Consider the following 24,675-nt stretch of genomic DNA (forward strand, 5'->3'; position numbering starts at 1 on the left):
AGAGGTCCCTTGAAAATCATAACATAAATTTATTGAAATTTGTGATTACATTTTGCAGTTTGCTGTGAGGTGGAGGTTCATAATTTGTTTTAGAAACCCTTGTAAATGTGGAGGTGCATTTGACTGCTAATGATGTTAGTTTGTGAATGCAATTTCTAACTCATCAGAGGAACACTTCACAATGATTAGCAGCAGAAGGGGGAAATTCAGTGAGGCATTAACTTTTCTTTGTGAGATCTGGGCTTGACTCCTGCTTGGATACAATTTTCTTTTCTCTGTGAGTGTCTGTCCATCTCATTGATCTTAGGAACAATTCCGTTGCCAAACTGCACTTTAAGAACCAGTTTAATGTCAATATAATTTTGGAAGTGATGCAGCACCTTTGGTTTGGTTCCTTTTTTCCCATTTACTCATGGAAAATGGGCACCGCTGGCAGGACAGCATTTATTGCCCCTCCCTAGTTGCCCTTGAGAAGGTGGTGTTGAGCTGCTTTCTTCAACTACTGCAGTGCACATGCTATAGGTTGTGGTATTCTCACGTGCCTGCTGCCCTTGTCCTGCTAGCTGGAAGTGGTCATGTGTTTTGAAGGTGCTGTCTAAGGATCTTTGGTGAATTTCTGTCATGTATCTTGTAGATAGTACACAGCACTACTACTGACCATCGGTGGTTGAGGGAGATGATATTTGTGGATATGGTGCCAATCAAGCAGGCCGCTTTGTCTTGGATGGTGTCAAGCTTTTTGAGTGTTGTGCACCAATCCAGACAAGTGGGGAGTATTCCATCACACTCCTGATTTGTGCCTTCAAGTAGGTGGACAGGCTTTGGTGAGTCAGGAAGTGAGTTAAAAAGAGCAGACAGCAGCAGAGGATTCTTGTGGTACAATATTAGTGCCAGTACCATGTGAGCCAGGAGGCCCACCATAACATCTGTGTGTGTCATAATATCTCTGAACAGGCTGACAAAAACAAATCTAGTGCCAGCAGCTGAGGGGTTATAGCTAAGAACAGAGACTTAGCTTTCAGGGCCTCAGTCCTTTGATCAGACACAGACTGCTCAACAATGAGAGAACCCCTCACCCCAACCCTCCCCAGCCTCAACAGTGCGGTATTTCAGAGACACAGGAAAGTAGCTGATCTTCTACTCAGCTCTTGAACCACCACAAATTTCTGGTGTGTCAGGGACATTTAGTGTCAATTGATCCATTAGTGAGGCCTAATTGACATTTCTGTGTGAACAGATGAGATTTCACTTTAGTCTGTTCCTACCTCTGAGTGAATCTCTGAACGTTTCCTGCTGCCAGCAGATTTCCCTTTGTGAGTTCATGTTTGTTCCAGATGGTTGTTAACTTGCTCCTGAATTATGCTTTTAAAAGATTCCTCAGCACTGGTGTTAAATTGACTGGCCTGTAATTGCCAGCATTATCCTTCTCCATGGGAAATTCTGCTTCATTCATAAGAACCAAAAGAACTGCGGATGCTGTAAATCAGGAACTAAAACAGAGTTGCTGGAAAAGCTCAGGAGGTCTGGCAGATCTGTGGAGGAGAAAAAAAGAGTTAACATTTCGGGTCCGGTTCCTCACAACTATGAGGAAGGGTCACCAGACCCGAAACGTTAACTCTTTTTATTTTCTCCTCCACAGATGCTGCCAGACCTGCTGAGCTTTTCCAGCAACTTTGTTTTTGTTCTACTTCATTCATTGTGTTCTTGAGATGTGGAAAATTTGATGCATGCATTTTTGTTTAAATGTTGCAGGTTTAAAATTGGATTTGCCATTTACTTCCTCAATTGCATAACTGCTGAAATTAAATTTCATTGTCCTCCACTCTGTTATGTTAAAAATGTTGAGTACAATAAACAAACAGTCTATCTTTCAAACGTAACATTTTGCAGCCTGTTCTCAGTGTTAGTAATGCATCTTCTGGAAAATCCTGCTTCGTATAAAATGCGACCAATTTCCCAGAAGTTAGTCCTGTAATATTTCGGATTTAGTATCTGTGCCTTGCTAAAGGTTGTTGCACACAGGTATCAACTGAGCCACAAAGGTGAAGTATGAGTAAACCATTTTATGCATTCTGCTTCCAATTCACAGTGAGCCAAAGTTCACAGCAAACAGCTTCCAGATGCTCTTACAAAAGACAGCACCAATCAGAAAGCAGTAAGAATATTAAATGGAAAGGTCATGCTGGCATAGTAACACAGCACTGTTTAGAAGATTTGGTGGTGAAGGGAAAGTTGTAAACCGTAGGAAACTTTGATATACCTGACATGAGATTACTTTATGCTGTCAGTTTGGACAAAGAGCAAAAATATTCACTTCCAAGCCCTGTCATCCCAGCGTTTTATGAGCACAGGAAGTTCATGCATTAAAGACTAGCAATAAAAGTAAAGCGGAGCGTGAGTTCCGCATTCCATAGCAATGTTGGAACTGGGCCAATGAAAGAAAAAAACAAAGTTAAATTCCTCTCTTGATACTTTGCACGGTGGAATATATATATACCAAGATGAAAACAAATGTTAGGAAGAGAAGGGCAGATGTTACAGATATTTTCTATTTTATTAATATCATGAAAAATATGTGTTTATTTTGTATGTGCTCTTTGGGACTTGCAACAGAAGATGTCTTCATTATAGTTTACTCTAAACTATAATATAATAAAATCTTCTTTGTTAGTTCACAGTCAAAATCAAAATGGTAAAGTCTGTCAATACTACTGCAAATACTTTATATTTCAATCCACATCATGACACATCCCTTCTCTCCTGAAGGAGGATTTTGGGTCCTTTGCGACAATGCCAGATTTGTCTTAGCTATCACATTATAACCAGAGCATCATTTGCTGTAGCTTTCTTTCCTGTTCCTGCAGCATTATATCTGACTTTTCCCAAGGCTCTTCCTTATTTCTCATCTACATGCTGCCCCACTGACACAGGCTTCCAGTTACAAAAATGCTCTTCAACTATCATCGTGCTTCCTGCTACTCAGCTAGTTCTATATCCAATTTGACAAATTTCCTTTGATCCATTGGGCTCCTACCTTCTGTTATGGATCAAATCAAACCCGTTCAAAATATTTTAACAGTTAGCCTACACCCCAACATTTTCTTAACTGTAAGGTGTCATGTTCCATACGCAATTTGATTGGCTAAACTACTTGACTTTAAACAAGACACCCTTTATTTTCAAATTATGGTTGAAGTACAGACAAAATAAAAGAATTGGCTTCACTGTAGCTCTATCAAAATGCTTCACAAAATAACATCTATGTAAAAGCACTACTTATTAACTGTTCCAATACAGTAGTATCCCAGAAACACACCCTTGGCAAGGGCAGATTCAGTAAAACTGGATTGTCTCACATGCAATTCCAGCATAGCAAGAGAACCCAGCTTTTAGTTATAACAGAGAGAGGAATAAGAGTTTCCACATCCCGTTTCAAGACTCCAGCAGCTGCAGAAAGCTAAAACTAAAAATCCTGGCCCTGTGTGAGCTTGACTCTACTATTTCAAGCTGCTTATATTGTTCCAACTTTAGAAATAAAAGCAAGGCCTCATAAGCTGTCTATTTTATTAGCTTTGACCTGACTGCTCCCAGCTTTGTCTCAACCTTTCTTCATAAAGGCAAGGACAAAGTACACCTCATAAAGCCATAGTATTGTCACACATCACCGTTGGTCTCCCATGTGGACCATTATCAAAAGCCTTGCTGAAGTCCAAGGAAACTGCATCAAGTGCATTCTTCTCATTTACAAACCTTGTTCCCACTTCAAAAGATTAAATCAAGCTGGTCACACAAAACCATGCTGACTATTTTTAATTAATTCCTGCCTCCAAATGCAGGAATTTCTATCCTTCAGACTTGCTTCCTTTAGTTTTGCCACCCCTGAGGATAGACTGACTAGACTGTGGTTTCCTGGCTTATCTCTTGCTTCCTTCTTGAATTATGATACCACATAGGCTTTCTTCCAGTCCTCTGGCACTTCTCCTGTTATCCCGTATAACCCTTGATATCCAGTGTTCATGGGATTTCCTCGCCAGCGAGGAATTGAAAATTATTGCCAATGTCCCTGCTACCTTCTTCTTTGCCTCACTACCACTATGGTGCTTAGTGGTCCTGCTGTTTCGTTAACTTTCTTTTTATTCTTAATATACTTGTAAAATAACTAAGGATTGTCCTTCATTTTACCTGCCATTATTGTTCACGGTGCCTGTTTGCTACCCAGATTTTCTCTCTAAGTTTCCTGTTACACATTCTGTACTGTCTGGGGTTTCTGCTACTTTCACCACCACTCCCCATCTCCCTAGCGCCGGATCGGCTGAAAGCCTGCCATTTTCTCTCTGTATCCAATCCCGTATAACCCTTGATATCCAGCGTTCATGGGATTTTGTTGGTCTGACCCTTAGTCTTTCCTGGAACGTGTGAGTCCTGTGGTCTGACTAGTTCCTTGTTGAATGAATCCCACTGTTCTGACGAAGACTTACCAAAAAGTATTGGTTCTCAGTCCGCTCTGACCAAATCAGACCTGATCTTATTAAAATCAGCCTTTTCCCAAATTAAAACTCTGATTTAAGTCCCATCCTGTTCTTTCCCATAACAATCATGAATCTAGCAGGAGTTATGTTCACTATCTACAAAATAATGCTTCAAGCCACTGACATTTCAATTACTTGCGCAGCTATGTTACCTCAAATTAAGTCTGGAACAATTCTGTCTCTTCAGGGACTTGCTACAAAACTCAGCAGGACAAACAAGGCAGGAGAATACATTTTGAACAGTAGACACTGGGAAGAATCCAGGATAAGGGGCACCTTTGCATGTACACCAGTCCCTTAAGGTGACAAAACAGGTAGATAAAATGGTTAAGAAGGCATATGGGATACTTGCTTTAATTAGCCAAGGCATAGAATTTAAAAACAGGGAGGTGATGCTGGAACTGTATAAAACCATTAGGCCAAGGCAAACGTGTTGTGTGCAGCTCTGGAATTCACATTATAGAAGAAGGTGAATGCACCAGAGAGGATGCAGAGGAGATTTACCAGGTTGTTGTCTGGGCTGGTGATTTTCAGTTATAAGGAGAGATTGGTCAGACTGGGGTTGTTTTCCTTGGAGCTGAGGAGACTGAGCAGGAACGTGATTGAGATGTCTTAAACTTTTGGGGGGCAGACAGGGTGGATGGCAAGAAACGTTTTCACTTCGTAGAGGGATCAATGACTAGGGATCGTAGATTTAAGGAAAGGGGCAGGAAATTTAAAGGGGTTATGAGGAAAATCATTTCACCCAGAGAGTGATGTGAGTCTGAAACTCCGTGCGTATCAGGATGGTAAAACCAGAAACCATCATAACATTTGAGAAGTATTTAGGTATACACCTGCAATGCCAAGGCACACAGTGCTGTGGGCCAAGTGCTGGAAATGGGTATTAGAATAGTTGGTTGTTTGTTTTTGACTGGCGCAGACTTGATGGACCAAGAGGTGTTTTTCTGTGCTATCAATGTCTATGACCTTTACAACTTGAATACCAATTAGGATTTTGCATAATTTCTATATAATTAGGTCCCTACCTGGAGGACAGTGCTAACATCTTCAAATTAATAATATAAGGAACTGTGCATTGTTCTGAATATTTTTCCAGGCCACTAATTAAACTAAATATCATCTGGAAGAAAGATGGGGTTCCATTCAGAAGTGGGTTCAGTGATTTCCACCGGAAACTGACTATCCTAAATCCGAAAATGCGTGATGCTGGGTACTATGAATGCGAAGCTGTTCTCCGAAGTAGCAGTGTTCCATCAGTTAGCGCAGGGGCCTTCTTGTCAGTTTTGGGTGAGTACCTGGAAAATTCCCAGTTCTATAATGAGTACCTGCGTAATAGATGCAAAACATTTTACAGGTTTATTCACAGAACATTTACAAGGCTGGAATCAGCTTTGAATTGCTTCATTTAACAAACTATTGAAAGGGGTTAAATGACTTGTTGCCTCATGGAACTAACCAGTGCTTTATTTGTACATAACTGCTATCAATTTTATCGTCATGTTCTTTCAAAAGATGCCAGATTCTATCCATTGCTGCCCCCTTACTATTAAGATCTCATTTCATTGTCATTCCAGTCAGGTGCAAGTGCTCTGAGAGTCTACAGTGATATCACTCAGCTGCAGCAGTCTGATGTTTTTGTTCTCACTGGACTGCAAAATGGTTCCCTTTCAATGTTTCTTTGTCAAAAGCCATATCTATAGTTGATCTACCACAGCATTGCACATAGTGGGTTAGATGAAACAAAGTATTATGATACATGAAGCACAATATATCAAGAGCGTTCATTTAATTTTAATTAAATAAGTCAAGTTGTATTTTTATTGCAGAATGTCACATTGTTAGTGATAACTTCACCATCAATCCGTGAATATTTGTATATTTGCAGAGAAACTATATCATTCTTGCTGATTACTTATGAAACTTAAAGTCTGCATTTAATTTAGCCATTGCCTTGTTTACAAACAAAACCCACTGATGCTGGTGTTTGAGAAAAGTTTCCAGGTTTCGGGTTAGGATGAGGTACAATGCTGCAATTGTGTATAGAGGTATTAAAAAGTGGGGCAATGGCAAGGTGAATATTTGGACCTGGATTTTCACTTCCCGTGTGGATGCACCCACCTCAGGATAAGCCACGGGAACTTCACACTGGGTTGGTCGACAGGTGTGAGATGAAATCATGCTCATTCATCCCAGATGAAAATCAAAGGTGATTACAGAGACTTTTGAGTGCCAATACAATCCAATTAAAAGGCCCACCTCTGAAGACTGGGACTTTATTTTGTTTTCTCAAACATTAAGCTATCTGACACTCGCGTGCTATCCAACTCCCATGCTCATAAATCCAAGCCATACATCCACCCACCCCAAGACAAACTCCAGGGCATGAGTGACAATTCTTGCCAAAATATGACTCCGATTCACCCTCACTGCCACTTATTTCTGTGCTGATTTAATGTCATACCCATCTCCATCCATCACTCATTGCTGTTACACTGTCAATGCCAATTTACTCAGCATCCACAGGGGTAGACCATAGGAGGTAAACCGAAGTGGAAAAAAAATTCTAAATATCTACTATCGACTTCACTGTAAGAAATAAAAACCTCATTCATGAAAACCAATTTAAGGTACTTAGGTTCTCCAAAACTGCAACAGATTGCGTTTGTCTGCTCTGGGACGTTGGATCTCACTCTGTTTTATACAATAGGAATGGATCTTCTGATTAATGATCTGACTGCAATAAAAAATCATTTCATGTCATGGATCTGGGAAATTGCCCGGCCACTTGATACTATTAGGGAGATTATGGTCTTAGAATGTAGTGAAACATATCCTCAGGATGATTAAAGTTTTGTTAATGACTTGCGGCAGCACGGTGGCTCAGTGGTTAGCACCGTAGCCTCACAGAACCAGGGACCCGGGTTCGATTTCGGCCTCGGGCGACTGTGCGGAGTTTGGATATTCTCCCCGTGTCTGCGTGGGTTTCCTCCGGGTGCTCCTGTTTCCTCGCACAGGCCAAAGATGTGCAGGCTAGGTGGATCAGCCATGCTAAATTACCCGTAGTGTTCAGGGTTGTGTGGGTTATAGGGGGATGGGTCTGGCTGGGATGCTTCAAGGGGCAGTGTGGACTTGTTGGGTCAAAGGGCCTGTATCCACACTGTAGGGAATCTAAGAAATAATTTTAATTCACATTTTGTCAACAAAAATATTTCCATAGGACTCAAAGCTTTTTTTAAAAAAAAAATATCACATTCCGTCTTTCATTTCTTGCAGAGCCTCCACGCCTAATCCTGGAACCAGAGCGTCACATGACAGCCGAGATAGAGAAAGTAGTGGATATTCCGTGTCAGGCTCAAGGTAGAATTCACCGACTGTTTATTGTTTTTTTTAAACTCAGTAGGACCATTATATATGAATGAGGCTGGATATTAAGTGATAGAGTATATTTGAAATACTCCTTTTCCTGGTGACTGCCTGTATTCTGCAATGTTGAGTGATCACTCAGCATCTGAATGAGTAACCATGTTTACATTGTTTTGGCAGGTGATGCATTTTGTTCCCTCAGATCCCTATGAGTGAAATCACGAAATGAAATTCAGGACTTATGCAATTTTATTGAGTTGGTTTGAGAAATACATTCCTTTGTTTTAAAACTGCTTCGAGTGCAAATTCTCTGATGAGCTGCTGCTAGGTACCTTTTCTGTCATGTTAAGATATGAAGAACAGTCACAAAATGACAAATTAAAATCCATGAAGTTTCAGAGTTCTTAAACCATATGGGCCGTGAAATAACTCCACAGAGGCCAGTGTCCCATCACCAAGTCACCCTTTATTTACTGATGGAAAGCCCTTGACACTGATCCAGTTCCCTCAGAACCAACTGTCAGAATGCACAGAACCTCTGAAACTCCTGTTTATATCTGTTAGCCAGGGCTCCATTATAGAACTGGATTAACAGACCCAATAAGGGAATTCATTCAATGAAGTCTACCTGGCTGACCCCATGACAATCACTACATCCCTGCCCCTCCCGAGTCCAAGGACATAGGCTGGTTTTTGTGTCACCTCGTCAGGTGTTTTAATGCCAGGTCAGGTTCCTCTGAACCTACAAATGTTACAGGCAAGTGTGTAACACACAGTAGCTGGCCTCTTGCACCCAGGGTATCTCAGAAGAAATTCATTCTCCTCTTCAGCAGCAAAGTCGTCAAGATGATAACATCTACCATGTCTACCTAAGATTCCAAGGTATCTTCAATGCTTAATGGAGAGGGAGAAACTTTGGGTTCTGGAACAGTTGGAGAGCTGGGCACATTTTCCTCCTGCACCATTTGCGATATTGCAACTTTCAAATGGTCCACATACTTGCTCGGGACCGTCACACCTACCTGAACTTCACTGGACCTGATCTCGTGTTGACCATGCCTCTTACCTATAGGGCCATTCCTGTGGTGCCTACACCAAACTTCATCCCCTGAAGTAAACTGTCTCTCTCACTTAGTAGAGTCATCTATCTGGCATTGGCGTTTCTGATGCCATTTCACACTGTGCCCGCTGCCCCCTCACTCCAGGTTTGAGAAGATTAGATTATTCTGGTGCAGTCTTCTCCCCATTAGCAACTCTGCTGGAGTTAACCCTGTAGTTGTGTGCGGGGTGGTCCTATAACCAAATAGGAACCAGGACAGTTTGGTATCTAGTGAAGCTGTAGGCTGTTTCTTTTAGCTGGCCTTCATAGTTTGGATTGCTCTTTCTGCCAGCCTATTGAATATAGATGTTATGGAGTAGTCCTTCCATAACAAATACCATTCAGTCACCCTTTGTTTACGTGTGGAGAGTCCTTGACACTGGCCCAGCTCCCTCAGAGTCAGCTCTCAGAAAGAGCAGGATTTCTGACATTCTTGTTTATATCTGTTAGACCGGGCTCCTTGATTCGACCAAATCAACAGCCCCAATCAGGGAACTCATATTCTATGAAGTCCATCTGGCTGACCTCATTCCAATTACTACAGGCCACAGGTGACAGGTTTATTTCCCTGTTTCTACTGAGTCACATAATTTCAGCCATGGCTGGAATTTGAGTGTTAAAAATTGATTCAACGCCTTGAAGACAAAAGAAATGCAATCGCCAAGAGTTAACAATTCCAATTACTGGCCATTGACCCTTCTTTGGAAGTTAACATGTGGATGTGAGCAAGAATGTGTTGAGTGGTGATTTTTATTGTTGTTGAAGAACCAGTTGTCACTAATAGTCCATATCAAACATGAAGAACAGATGGTCAAAAAGACAGACAACACTCTTGCCTTTGTTGGCCAGAGTATCGAATATAAAAGTTGATTGGTTATGTTACAGCTGTATAAAACTTTAGGTCGGCCACATTTGGAATGTTGCATGTGGTTCTGGTCACCACACTACCAGAAGGACATAGAGGCTTTGGAGAGGGTGCAGAGAAGGTTTACCAGGATGTTGCCTGGTCTGGAGGGTTTTAGTTTGGAGGAGAGTTTGGATAAACCGGGATGTTTTCACTGGAAACAAGGAGGCTGAGGGCTGACCTGATAGAGATCAGCAAAATTATGACAGGCATAGATAAGGCGGACAGTCAGAGGCTTTCTCCCCAGGGTGTAAAGATCAACTGTAAGGGAGTACAGGTTCAAGGTGAGAGAGAGAAAGTTTAGGGGAGAAGCGCGAGGAAGATGTACCACACTGAGTGTGGTGGATGCCAGGAATGCACTGCCAGTGCAAGCGCATTAGCAATGTTTAAGGCCTATCTTGATAGACACATGAATGAGAGGCGAACAGGGAGATAGAAACTGCACCTGGGCAGTAATTAGCAGTTCTAAATAGGAATCAGTGCAGGCTTGGTGAGCCGAAGGGCCTGTTCCTGTTCCGTATTGTATTGTGTAACAATTTCATCATCAAGGCATTGGATGGCTGTTAGCATCCCTGCAATGATAGCCCAGCTGCAATCGGCACCTGTGAGATCGACTTACTACTTATTCCAAATCTGGTTCCTGTTCCTAGGATGGATGCATATTACACTTCTGTAATGCTGTTCCTTAGTGTATTCTGGTAGAATGTATTACTGGTATGAAACATGCACTGAGACTGCCACAATATTTGTATGTGGGAGGAGCAGAGAGTGCAAAACGATGTGACGTTAGGAGGTTAAGAAATTGGGCAGTTCAGGTGTGCACTGAACAACTAAGACCTAGAAAATTTCTAAAGCAGTGGGTCAAGGTAGTGTTTGTGATGCTGGTAAAATGTATTATTACAAAAGAACAATTTGACAATTTCAGGCTCTAAATATTACTTGTTCAGATTTCCAACTTTGTATATTTTCAGTATTCCAATTTAAATTAGTTATGTCAAAAGTCTTCTTGGAATCAGTGCATGTTCTACATTTATTGGCAATCTCACCATCAGGAGATCGTGGTGCACATTAAAGAACACCGACAATGTATAGTAAAATTGCTTCCGGAAGTACTTTATTCAAGCATCACGTATTTATCAAAGATTTCAATCATTAATTTATGTGATTGCAGGCGTCCCATTGCCAGTGATATACTGGTATAAAGATGCAACACTGATCACAAGGTTAAATGTGCCCAGATATAAGGTGCTGTCCAATGGCAGCCTGCAGATCAGTGGACTGATGCCTGATGACACGGGCATGTTCCAATGCTTCGCTAGAAACGATGCTGGTGAGGTGCAAACTTTCACCTATCTTGCTGTTACCAGTAAGTAAATTATCATTTAAGCTATTCTGATAACTGCCATCCAGTCTTAACTTAGTTGACATTTCTGGATTGATGAGCAATGCTGCAATTATACACATCCAAACTTGTAAGGATGACATTTTCTTTCACCTTTAGAAGAAATCTGAGGGGACTGAAGGTTTTGAATGGCTTCTCTGTTGAATATTGTGATCCATGGAGGGCATTTGATCAGGAGAAACCACCATAGACTTCCCATCTCTGGGTCATATGTATGTTGCCTGGCCATACCGGTTGGTTTTGGCACTCCCTAAGTGATCTTTTCCTCCTCAACTAATTAAAGTCTCACAAATGTGCCAGCCAATTATGGGTGGAGTGTGAGAGGTGCCATGTTGATTTTTGGAGACCAGTCAGCAGCCCTCACACAGCCTGCGCATGTTGAGCATTTTGGAAGTAGTAGAGGCCAAGCGAGTCTGTGGTGAGCGGCTGTAATCAGAGAACGGGTGGAAATCATCTATAAGCCAGTTTAATTAAAATGTGCTATTAGTATGATTTTTATATGACTTCCAGTCAATTGCATAAATCAACTCGTCACCTGATATGTGTAAAACAAAACATAGTGGGAGAGATTCTCAACTAGGTATTTTCATATACAATGAACTCCTTACATATCAGTGCCAGTTACGTATTACCACCTGATTTTCTTTGTCAATGTCCACCTGCAATTCGCTTTATACCTGGGTGGCAAGATAAGATCATCCTATATGTAGAGCCTACAGAAGTTACAGGTTGAAATCAAGATCAAAATTATTTTGGAAAATCGATTTGCTGCCCCTCCCTGAACAGACATTCCAGATACACTGTTATTGGCATATATCATTGCCGCTTTACTACACTTGGCTTAATGAGGGTCAGACTCTTTCTTATCCCTTCAGTTCAAACCACTGTATTCACGGAAATTTGATCATATAACATTTGAAAAAGCAGTAGTTGATGAAGGACCTCTGCAAATGTGACAGTATTTTTATTGTTGCATAAAACTTAGATCCTCTGTTGTTCGGTATCTTTGTTCGTGCTTCATGTCACCAGTTGTTGTGCAAGAACTTCCAAGAACCAAGATGCTACCAGTCAACAGCAGATCTGGGGGGAACCAAGGGCAGGGAAAGGGGAAAGATTCGGAAGGGTTTCTCAAAGAGGAACTCGGAGAGAAAAAGAATTCATTTAATATGCCAGGCACTAAAAGCAGAATAAATGACCTGGAGACAGGCCCTGGAGATTCATGTGGTATTCCAGAAGACCATCCAGATATTTGTGGCATTTGACCATTCTATATTTATGTTGAATTGAGTGTGTAGGTATAAAATCTAATTTCTTTCCAGGATTGACTATTGGATAATATTCAAGATATATTAGGTACAATTAATATTGCTTTAACAAAAATAACATTAATATTGCTACAAAATTAATTTGGAACAACATCACTCAGCATACTGAGATTGATTAATTAGTGTGAACAACAGTATTAATTTTTTACAATTGTTACAGGCATTTCTCCTAACATTACTAAGGGACCATCAGACAGCACAGTGATTGATGGATTATCAGTCATTCTTTCTTGTGAAACATCAGGGGCACCACGGCCAGCAATCACCTGGCAAAGAGGCAAGTATTAATATGTAACTGCTTGTTGTATGCAACACATTTCATAAGTGTTCCATTTCGTTCAATTTGCTAACTCCAGCATTTATGCACTGTTCATTTCCACGATCTGACCCTGTTTTGTTCGCATTACATGGGTGTAATCATAAATTCTCAATAAATCTAATGCTAGAAATGGTCATGGCCAGTAGCTGATAACCTCATGAACATGATGCATATGCATTTAAGTCATTCATAAATTTGTCAGTTTTGCAGCATCTTCCTTGCTGTTGTGCAGAGTGATATATGTGCTCCAGGCTTTTACAGATAGATTTATGTCTCAGGTGCCTATGGTTAGACCCAAATGATGGACCTAAACTGATGGTGGATTTTTAACTTAGCTACTGCTAGCATTCAATTATTGGATGTACAGAAGAAATCCTCCCTCCAAATGGAGCTTCCAGGCTTCCAAAGACTATTTTCAAGTCATTTCTTCCAATAATGTTACTTCTACTTGGAGAGATCCTGCAAAATGGATTCAGTGTGAAAGACCATGTGTAGCCTTTTGTATGGGGTATGTCTAATAAGAGTGTTAACCATAATGAGATGACTCTGACTTGATCTTCGACAGAAAACAACAAGATTGTTAATACCTTGTGCTAAAATTAAGTTTCATCATTATTGATACACTTCACTTGATCAGTATTCTGATCTTCTTAACATCACACAAATGACAAATAAATTGCATTTCGTATATATTCCTTGTAAGAACAAATGTTTTTTCAAAATATTTCCTGCTCCCTTGTCTGGTAGGTAAAATCATGCCCTCGCAATACTAACAACTCACCAATAATCCAAAAAAATAAATTAAAAACAAGCAATTGTCTGGCCATTCAGTGGGTAGTTGTTTGTGTAATCTTTTACTTATTCATTCGTGGGATTTGGGTTCACTGGCTGGACCAGCATTTAATGCACATCCCTTTTTGCCCTTGAGAAGGTGGTGGTGAGCTACTTTCTTTACCTGCTTCAGTACATTTAGTGTAGGAAGGGAGTTTCAGAATTTTTACCCAGTCAGTCTGAAGGAATCACCCTCTGAGAGGAATAGTTTTTCTCTCAAAGGATTTGTACATCTTTGGAATTCCCTTCCTCAGAGGCAATGGATGCAGTATCTCTAAATGGTTCTTGATTACCAAGGGACGAAAGATTGTTGGAAATATGCAGAAATATAGAGGTGGGTTAAAATTAGTCATGATCATATTCAGTGGTAGAGAAGGCTGGAAAGGTAAAATGACCTACTCTTCTTCTTTGTTTGTACGATATATTACCAGGTCAGGATAGTGATTGGCTTGGAGGGGAATTTGCAGGTTACAGTCGTGCCATGTATCTGTTGCAACCGGCCCTTATGCCATTTAATCCAATAAAGTTTAAAAGCCAGCAGCTTGAGATATTAAATATTGCTGAGAAGCAAGAAATGCTGCTGAAGTTCCTTTTTCTTGCACTCATCAAATCCTCACAGCAATTTGTACTGGAAGAGAGAAGGTTGCTGATTGGTTGGCAAGTCAGTTCTGATTGGCTGAGGCATCACTAAGGAGAAAACAGTGAGGAACTATCATCTCCCAAACCTCCCGAGTTACAAAACACAAATAGTTGAGCCCATAGCGTGGCTGCTTTACATTTGCTAGAAATGATATGCATTCATAAACGGTGATCCATTCTTTGCAAATGAAAGGAATACTTTGAAGTCTTGTGCCTTCTCTGAATTACCTGGGCACCTGAAACAATATTCATGTTCTTGAAGTAGCTGTAACCAGTCTGGACTTCTGGATTCCTAGCATTCACTCAATCCAGATAATCTTTAATGGCGTGTCCAGTAATAATCTTTGGTCACTGTTTCTTTTGAACTCAGACAGTCCCCTTTCTTGACCAGTGTGCCATTCTGTTTGTACTAACTCACCCTTGCCATTTTTCATTTACTCTCAGCATCCATTTTCATGTCTTCTCCACCTCACCCCCAGCAGATTTTACTATCACTAAAAACTAATATAGAGTAGTTTTCTGCAATTAACTGCCCCAAGGCACTTTACAGAGGGTTTATAAAACAAAGTGTTCCAGCAGGCCTCATAAGGAAATGTTCGGTTAGATTCAGAAAAATCTGTTCAAAATTTGTGGTTCTGAGGAGAACCTCAAGGAGAAAAGTGTGATGGAAAGGTGTGGAGTTGCAGGGAGGGTATTCAAGAGCTTGAGATCTCAGTGATTGAAGGCATAGCCACCAGTGGTGGAACAATTAAAATTGGGGGCGCCCAAAGGTTGTGTTGATAGAGGATGTTGTGCAATAGGGAGAGGCAAGGCCTTGGAAGAATTTGAAAATTGAGTGAGAATTTAAAAATTAAAAACAGTGCCCGACTGGGAACAAATGTAGGTTAACAAGCATGAGGGCTGATTGGGGAACGTGACTTGCTATGAGTTAGATGAATGGCATTGATTGAAGAAGACAGCTCACCATCACTTTCTTGAGGGAAATTAAGGAGGGTCTCCGCCAGTGATGCCCATATCCCATGAATGAATTTTTAAAAATGGTATACTGAGTTTTGGAAGCTATCACATTAGTAGAGGGTAGGATGTGGGAGAATGGACAGGAATGCATTGGAATAATCAAAGTAAGGACTATTCCATTGGTATGTATGAGTGTCTCAGCTGTGATGAACTGACACAGGATGAAGTTGGGTGATGCTGCACTATTGCGTGGTTGAAGGGATGGCATAAATTGAGGGTGCAATTTCATTTCTGGATCAAACGTGATAGCAAATTTGTTGTCCTTGGGTACCTCCTGAAGAAAAGTAGCAACCAATTTTGGCATAATCGATGGCCAGGATTTCCATTTTTGAGAGGTGGCAATGTAGTAGTTTTGTATCATGAGAGTGGAGTGTTTTTATTTTATAAAGCAATCAGCATTTTCAACTGATAGTTTATTTGTGCCTTAATTGTGTTACTGTAGTGTGGAGTGCAACTTAAATCCAATGATTTCTGAATTTCCATTTCTAATTATAACAGGAGAAAAAGTACTTGCCAGTGGGTCTGTCCAGTTACCTCGCTTCACACTACTGGAATCTGGCAGCCTTCTTATCAGCCCTTCCCACATCTCAGATGCTGGGAGTTACACATGTCTGGCGATCAATTCTCGAGGAGTTGATGAGGCTTCTGGAGATCTCATTGTGTGGGGTAAGAGATGATACAATTTGGAAAATGGAAGTATCTTCTAACTACAAATGCTCCATACCTTTTCTTATATCAAAAATATACTTTATTTATAAAATCGTCTTTATTTACAGACAAAGCTACTACAGCAGTTTGATTCTGTATGCAGTCTCTACATAAGTAGAAAAAACAAACCCAAGACATTTCTTATCAATATAAGACTATATTTACATGCATTTGAGGCACCAGGAGGTCTGATAACTGAACCGACCCCCAATTAACTTCAGCAGAAAGACCTTAGATGGTGGTCTTTCCCCACTGCACCCAAGCGTTAGTGTGTTCCTCAGCATGTGGTCCTGGACCTCAGAACGTGCCATTCTGAAACACTCAGTCGATGTCAAATCTTTACACTGGAAGACCAATAGGTTTCAGACAGACCAAAGGGAACCTTTCACTGAGTTGATGTTTGTCTCGGTGTGCATTCTGAGGAACAGACCCCTCGCCTCCTCCTCCCCCATGGTGCAGTGCCTCTTGTTTGTAGCCATCGCTCCATCCGTCTTTATCATCACAGGAGCGGCTGGTGTGCCCATCATTTCCGTTTTGCTGTGGGACTGCGGTTGTTTCTCACTAGTATCCACACCCCCTCCTCCTTCATTGACTCTGTTTGTTCAGATGGATGTTGGGTTGGTTACTGTGTCTCCGTACTGGCTAACTTTTCCTACTGTCTAGTCTGCCCCTCCTTCTGGGTTCCATCCTTTCAGTTTTCTTGCTGGAGGGTGGCACATTGCTGTCCTTTGGGGGCCCACAGCCTACGTTGCTACTTCTGGCTATCTGAGTGTGGCACGTACACCCACCCCCACCATCCATATTTTGGGCAGGCCTTGTGTCGGTGGCCCACTTCCCCACGCAGATTGCAGCCCTTGACCTCCTTGCAATCCTTAGTCAGGTGCCCTTCCTGTTTGCAGTTCCTGCAAAGTGACGTGTTCCCTGACTTCCTGCAGGTTCAGCACGTTCTGGGCTGCCCCATATATGACAGCCTCCCTTTGATCACAAAGATGAAGGGTAGGAAGAGAAATTTCCCAGTAGTGTACACCTTTAGGGTTGCCTTGACCTGCAGCTTGCTGGTCCAGATTCCGAAGGGGTCCACTACATCGGTGCTGCCTCCTTCAAGTGTATGTTCCTTCTCAGGAAAATCAGGACATCTGCTGCTGGGATGTGGGGATTGTAACAACCAGTGCAGGCAGAAGGGAAAATGGTGCCACAGAGAGGGGACCTTCACCTCCTTTCTTCTCAAATGCCTTCAGGAGAAACTAACATTGTTTCATGCTCCTGATGGTTTCGTCAAAGTCCCCTCTGGTCATGAAATCCACAGCTAGAAAGTATCTGCTGCTTATAACCCACAGCAAATAGCAGGACTCCTCTCTGGAAGATGGCCTGGTCCTCCATATTCTTCACAGTCACCCTGACTGAATTGCTGACCCGTTGGCCTGGGACACAGGCACTAACAGAAGTCTGGTTGGCTGATCAGCGAATTGGTGTTAGGCTGAAGCCATGAAGATCCACCAATTTCAGTTCAGCTCAACCTACAATCTTCCACATTCTGCTCGGAGTCACAATCTAGCGATGAACTCAAGACCTTTTGATGATGAAGGTTCTCAGCTCAGACTCTCTACACAGTAACGTATCAAGGAAATAAACAAACATTGGAGTTTGACTTTATTCCAAAGAAACCAAGGGCATCTCTTATTGTACTAGACTATACTTACATGCATTTGAGGCACTGGGAGGGTCCAATAACTGAATGGACTCCCATTTAACTTCAGAAGACCTCAGACAGTGAACTTTCCCCACTGTACCTTGACGGCAACTGACCCAAGCTTTAGTGCAATCCACAGCAGTCGTGGACCTTGGAATGTGCCGGTCTCAGTCAAGGTCAGCTCCTTGTTCTGGAAGACCATCAAGGTTAGAGAAGATCAAAAAGTGTCATTTACCAAGTTGATGGACCTCCAGGCGCATTCCAGCAGGAGATGTGTGAAAGTCTCAACCCACCCCGAGAGCTGCTTCGAGGGTAGCGTTCAGTAGTGCAGACTGACTGGGCATACAAGAATGATGTCACTCCACCAGCCAAGCAATGTATTGGTGCTTGTTGCAAAGTTTTGGTGATGAGGCATTCTGCCAAATGACTTTGACAGCCTGCTCAGGGAACCATGAGACAGGATCCACCCTCTCCTTCTTTCGTAGGGTCCTGTCCAGTAAGCTTACGACAGTGAAATAATGAAGGCATTTTGATGGGAGCAAATTGCTGCAGATTCTGCAATCTGTACCAAAAACAAAAAATGCTGGAAATCACAGTGAGTCAGGCAGCATCTGTGGGAAGAGAGCTCAAACGTTTTAAGTCTCGATGATTCTTCAGAGCTTTCGGGCATTTTGATAACTGTGGTGTGCCAAGCTTCAGGCTTGCATCATGGGCTTTACAATAAACATCAACATCACAGTACACCCGAGTATGTTTTGTAATGAGATAAAATTACGTGAGAAACTTCAATCAAGGATGTTAATTAAAACCATAATGAATAAATGGCTTTCAGTTCATTAATGCATGAATATTTATTAATTAGATTGGCTCTCCTTGCTATGCAAACTATATCTACTTTGCATGCACAGAATAGATTAAATTCAAAATAGATGTTTCTCCAGCTCAAATATCACAGGTGGCCCGCACTGAGAAATACATTGAGATTGTTTTGTTCAAAATTATCTCCTGTTCCTCAGTTGTGTAGCTATTACAGCTGGGGCCCTGCTACTCATTGACTAAAGGTTGCAAGTAAGGGAAAAGCTACTTCTGGATCAGGAAACAAATATTGTCAACCAACTACTGAGTTTCCTCCCTTTCTGATTCAGTATGGAAAATCTTCATCATCGTCAGAAGGTTTCAAGATTATCTCTGGATTGGGACTGTGAGGAGAACTTTGAGGATTGTTGAGCTGCGTGAGGTGCAATTGGCAGTTCTTTATGCTTGCCTTAGCCGAACGCCAATTCAATAACTCGCCATCCTCCAGCAAGAAAACTAAAATGAGGGACACCCAGCAGGAGGGACAGGCTGGAAAGGAGGAAAGCCCAACCAGCGCAGAGGCACAACAACCATCCCAACCTGCCCCCCTGAACAGACAGCGTCACTGGAGAAGGAGGAAATGAAGGAGGTGGGTTAGTGAAAACTGGAGAGACAGCAAACTGGAAAGAGGCAACTGCACGACGGACACACCAGCAGCTCCTCTGCCAATGAAGACATGCAGTGGGATGGCCAGCAATACAAAGACAGGAGGCACAGCACTGGGTGGGGGGTGGGGGGGAGGAGCACCCCACAACCCGGAAACACCAGACGTCAGGAAGGGACTGGTGAAGCCCATACCTCCAGCCATTGGGAACCAAGGGATTACCGACCGCATCGCAGCTCCAGGAAACTGGGTGAAGCAATAAGGAGCAAAGCACGACAGTCCCTCTGCCAGACTGTGAATCAGACTTTCTTGGCTTTTCTCCCACACTGACAACTCCGGGTCAGGGCAACTACCCCAGAGAGGTACAGGACAGCTACCTCAGTGCGGAGAGTGTTCAACAGTCCGTCCGCACCATGGGGATGCAAAGGGTCCCCCCGTAACAAGACTGTAGGTGAAAGGGAATTGGGCCTACGGGTATTTCTGTATACTGACAAAATGGGTTTTAAGATTGCCAGTATTAACATACGTAGTGTTAAATCTACTGTGCAGCGTGTTTTCATGTTGGTTTACCGGGTGAATGTCAAAGCAGACATCCTGTTTGTGCAGGAGTGCGAGATATCGCAGCTCAGTAACTACGGGAAATGGTTCAGCTTCTGGGCCTATGGGCCTTCAATTTGGTCAAGGGGGGGAAACAATTGCCGTTCATCCAGCCGTGGCATTCTGCTGCGTGGAGGCAACTCTGCCATCTCTGAGATAAAGGAGATGGTAGGTGAATGTCTCCCCATAGCTGATAGCGTGTACAAAAATGCCCTCCTGAAGCCTATTAACATGTACACCTCAGTGGGTAGAGCGTGAGCGGCTGGGCATCCTGCTGGCACCATCCAGGCTGGTCTCTCTGGCCGGAGATCTCAACTGCATCACCGGTGCGGATGGACAATTCAGACGGGCTGACAGTAAACCAGACACGGTGTTCAGATTCCTGATGGAAACAGTTAAAGTTGCCCAACTGTATGATGTCTTCAGCACCATCAGTGGATGGACCCCAGCGTAGATACACCTGTTCATGGCCAGACGTGTCTAATCTGCTCAAGGACAGATTTCCTGCCTGCCTCTCACATTCTCAGTCAGATCCACCGACATCAAACCAGTGTTCTTCTCTGACCCCTGACTCCTGCTGGCCAGTTGTTGCCTACAAGATAACCACTGTGGGGACGTGGAAGCTGAACATGAAACTGTTGACCCCAGAAACCATTGTGCAGCTCAAAAGGAATTGCACGGGTTGGAGAACCATGAAGCATCTCTTTGAGTCTCCAACGGATTGGTGCGAGGTTTTTTTTAAAATTTATTCTCAAAGGTGAGAGAGAGAGATTGGGAAAACTGCCCAAACTTCAAAAAAACGTGCAGAACCTACCCGTGCTGCAGACCATGGCGGTCAATGTCATGGAGTATCTCCAGCAGGTGAAGAGCCAGCAAGCCTCATTCCTTGCCTCAGAGGCCTCCAAGATAATCTTCCAATCCAGGGTCTGCTCTGTGGACAGGATGAGACGTGCTCGCGTTTCGTCTTCAGGAAAGAGAAGAGAGGAGTCTGAAGGAAGAAGATGGCTCGGTAACATCATCTCAGTCTGACATCCCGAGGATCAGCAAAGCTTTTTCTGCCAAACTGCATGACACAAAACCCACAGGCAAGTGCAACCCTGCCAGTTGTTCGCGTCCTCCATCACAGAGTTTTTAAACAACAGCATACTGGAGAAGCCAGACCAGCCATTATCCCTGAATGAGCTGGCCAAGGCCCTCGAGTCCTTAGAAAAGAATAAGCCTCCAGGAGGGGACAGCTTACTGGCGAGTTGTATTCAATTCTGCAGGAATTGATTGGCCAGGACCCGCTGGAGGTGTTTGCACGTGTGGATCCATGAGGAAACCTGTCTTCACCATCATCTACAAGCGGAAGAGGGAGAGGTAGGGAGTTAAAAATTGGCAAACAGTTTCACTGCTAAAAACAGTTTACAAAATCCTGCCTAAAGCCATTGCCAACCAGGTCAAGTCTGCTCTGGGACCAGTGATTCACCCCGACCATTCTTTTAGATTTTAGATTTTGTTGCCATGTGCAAAATTAAAGAAGTACAGTGAAAAGTGTGTAATGTTGCCACACAAGGGAGCCAGGTACAGTAAGTGCTTAGCTACAAAGTAGTAAGAGAAACAAGAGTTAAAAAGTTAAGCGCTACTTAATAAAATATGAAAAAAAAGAAAATAGGTATTAGTTTACATTGAAGTCCTTTGTAGTTTAAGCTAGGAAAATAAAGGAATAAGTTTCGAAGTTCAGCAGTCTTTAAAGAGGTCTCCGATTATCTCGCTGTGCAGTCTGTTCTGGACGAGTCGCCACAGACACCTTCGCTGCTGCTGAAACTGCCCCCTCTCCGACCTACCCTGGTGCCTCAGGAACATGCCCTGGCAGAATCCTCTGGAACACCAAGCTGAGACACCAACACAAGCCGGTAAGACACTGGCCAACATACCACTGAGAGACCAGGCAGGGATCCGCTGAGAGACTTGGCTGGAACCAGCCACGAGCCACTGGGAGAGCAGGCTTAGATCTGCCGAGGGACCACAAAGAGGAAAAAATAGAGAAGAAGACAGAAGGAGCAGAAGAGCTCTGGTTGGAACATCCTACTGTACTGCCATCTTGACTATACCCTGTGCTGTACCAGGCAGGACAGTCTCTGAGAGCCTTGCACTCCTCACAGATATGATCACCCCACATGCAGAACAGGGGGTAGGCACCTGCCACATCAGCCTGGACCAGGAAAAGGCCTTTGATATCACGCACCACCATGAGGGATGTGCTGTCCAAAATGGTCTTTGGGAGGGAATCTGTAGTGGATCTGACTGCTCTACACCGTTATCACTAGTGCAGTTTCAATCAATAGGTGGGAATCAGAAAGCTTCCGGATCACATCTGGAGTGAGGCAAGGCTGCCCACTTTCTCCTACCTCGTTTGAGAGTTGTATAGAGCCTTTAACTGAGTCTATCAGGAAGGATGCAAGTGTGAGAGGGATGACAGTTTCAGGCAGTGGACGCCTGCACATAGATGATGTCGCCATTTTCTGCTCGGATCTGCTGTCAATGGGCAGAATCATGAGCATCTGCAACCAGTTCGAACTGTCTTCAGGAGCCAAGGTACATCAAGGCAAGAGCAAGGCCATGTTCTTTGGGAATGGGGTGGAGCGATGGTTCGAAGGGGCACAAAATTGTGGGAGGAGTGTGTCACTATGGTAATGCAGAAACTGGGCAGTTGGGAGCATCGTCCCCTCTCCATTGTGGGTAAAAATCTGGTTATCAGGTGTGAGGCACTCTTGTTGTAAGTGGCACAGGTCTGGCCTATTCCCAGAACCCACGCTGTTGCAGCCACCTGAGCCTTTGTCCACTTCACGTGGGTGTCTACGTTGGACCGTGTCCTCAGGGACAGCATTTACAAAACTCTGGATAAGGCGGGTGGTCGGAAGTCTGATGCTCCCCTCATCCTGATGGTCACCTTTATGTGTGGCTGCATTAAACTATGCGTAGACCTTCAGTATGTAGTCACCAAGTGTCACTATGTACTGAGGTTCTACCTGCCCCCAGCATTGTGAAGGTTGGGACTGGCCTCGTAGTTGGACCATTCCATATCACCTGCCCTTTGTGAAGAAATTTGCAAAGAGAAACACATTCAACCACAAGTTCATCAGGAAGTGGTCAACACATAGAATCCTTGAGAACCTGCAGGAAGAGGAGAGAGTGGATCCTCTTGGGTGTTCTCAGAGCGCAGTCAAAATCATTTGGCAGAATGCCTCAGCATCAGAACTTTCGAACAAACACCAAGACGTTGCTTGTCTGGTGGTGAGAACCGTGTGCCATCCTTCATGTATGCCCAGACACTCTGTGCCACTGTTCACTGCCCTCACAGTGGCTATGGGATGGTGGAGACTGTCATACATCTCCTTCTGGAATGTTCCTTTGCAAAGGGCATCTGGAGAAACACCCTATGGTTTTTGACAAGGTTTGTCCTGAGCAGCTCTGTGATGCTGTGCTATGCCGCAAGTTTCCTGGGATGCACATCAAGACAAGCATTGATTACGCCTGGAGGACCATCAGCTCCTTGAGAGAAGCACTTTGCCTGTTGGTCATCCAGAGCAAGGAGCTCATCCTGACCGAGTGTTACGGACTGGCACATTCTAAGGTCCAGGGCTATGTGCTAAGGGATATAGCTTGGGGCAGCTGCTGCGAAGCACGTTGGGGAAAGACCACTGTCTAAGGTCTTCCTGCTGAAGTTAAATGGGAGTCCATTCAATTAATGGGCCTTCCTGGTGCCTCAAATATATCTAAATATAGTCTTGTACTAGTGAGGAATCAGTTTGGTTTGTTTGCTAGATAGAGTCAAACTCCAATGTTTGTTTCAAAAACAGAAGTTGATGGAAATGCTCAGCAGGACTGGCAGCATCTGTGAAGAAAGTAATCAGAGTTAACATTTCGGATCTGGTGACCCTTCCTCAGAGCTATGTTTGTTCAACAAACACATAATGTTTGTTTGTTTCTCCATGTGCTAGTGTACAGAGCAAAACTGCTTTCTTGACAAGTATGTAAATAAAGATATTTTTACGAATAAAGTATGTTTCTGAAATATAAAAATAAAAAAGCCAGAAACTAATTGTGAAAGGGAAAATACCCAAATTGGAACGAAACTGTACTTCATTGACCACAAATATTGGGATGAATTTTACTCTCCCTGGGGTGGATTTGCGGATAAATGTAGGATGTAAGATTGGGCACAGTGCTATGGGCACGTTTTTTGGTATATATTCAGCCATCTCTGCGTCTGTCCTCACTGTTATTTTATGCATAGTGAATGATGCATCAGTTAGCCTATGCAGAGCAGGGCCAATTGGAGTGATTAAGTTGCGAATTAATTGACACTTAAGGGCCTTTTCCTGTTGTTGCCATGATTTTCTTCTCTGAGGGCAGAAATTCACACCATTGGAAATCCAAGATAATAAAGTGTGAAGCTGGATGAACACAGCAGGCCAAGCAGCATCTCAGGAGCACAAAATATGACGTTTCGGGCCTAGACCCTTCATCAGCGAGGGGGATGGGGAGAGGGTTCTGGAATAAATAGGGAGAGAGGGGGAGGCGGACCGAAGATGGAAAGAAAAGAAGATAGGTGGGGAGGTAGGGAGGGGATAGGTCAGTTCAGGGAAGACGGACAGGTCAAGGAGGCGGGATGAGGTTAGTAGGTAGGAGATGGAGGTGCGGCTTGGGGGTGGGAGGAAGGGATGGGTGAGAGGAAGAACAGGTTAGGGAGGCAGAGAGAGGCTGGGCTGGCTTTGGGATGCAGTGGGGGGAGGGGATGAGCTGTG

At 43.2% G+C, this 24,675-nt stretch overlaps 1 protein-coding gene across 4 annotated transcripts in view; it reads left to right on the plus strand.

Annotated features, from left to right (window-relative positions):
- sdk2b (sidekick cell adhesion molecule 2b) overlaps positions 1-24,675 on the plus strand; it is an 892,722-nt gene that overhangs the window by 601,004 nt on the left and 267,043 nt on the right. For all 4 annotated transcript variants that reach the window (XM_059653700.1, XM_059653701.1, XM_048555196.2 and 1 more), the window contains 5 exons: positions 5,629-5,819; positions 7,806-7,889; positions 11,070-11,264; positions 12,786-12,902; positions 15,930-16,097. In XM_059653700.1, coding sequence (XP_059509683.1) covers positions 5,629-5,819; positions 7,806-7,889; positions 11,070-11,264; positions 12,786-12,902; positions 15,930-16,097 — 755 coding nt within the window. The remainder of the gene's footprint in view (positions 1-5,628; positions 5,820-7,805; positions 7,890-11,069; positions 11,265-12,785; positions 12,903-15,929; positions 16,098-24,675) is intronic.

The sequence above is a fragment of the Stegostoma tigrinum genome, chromosome 22 (assembly GCF_030684315.1).
Source record: "Stegostoma tigrinum isolate sSteTig4 chromosome 22, sSteTig4.hap1, whole genome shotgun sequence".
Classification (NCBI taxonomy): Eukaryota; Metazoa; Chordata; class Chondrichthyes; order Orectolobiformes; family Stegostomatidae; genus Stegostoma; species Stegostoma tigrinum.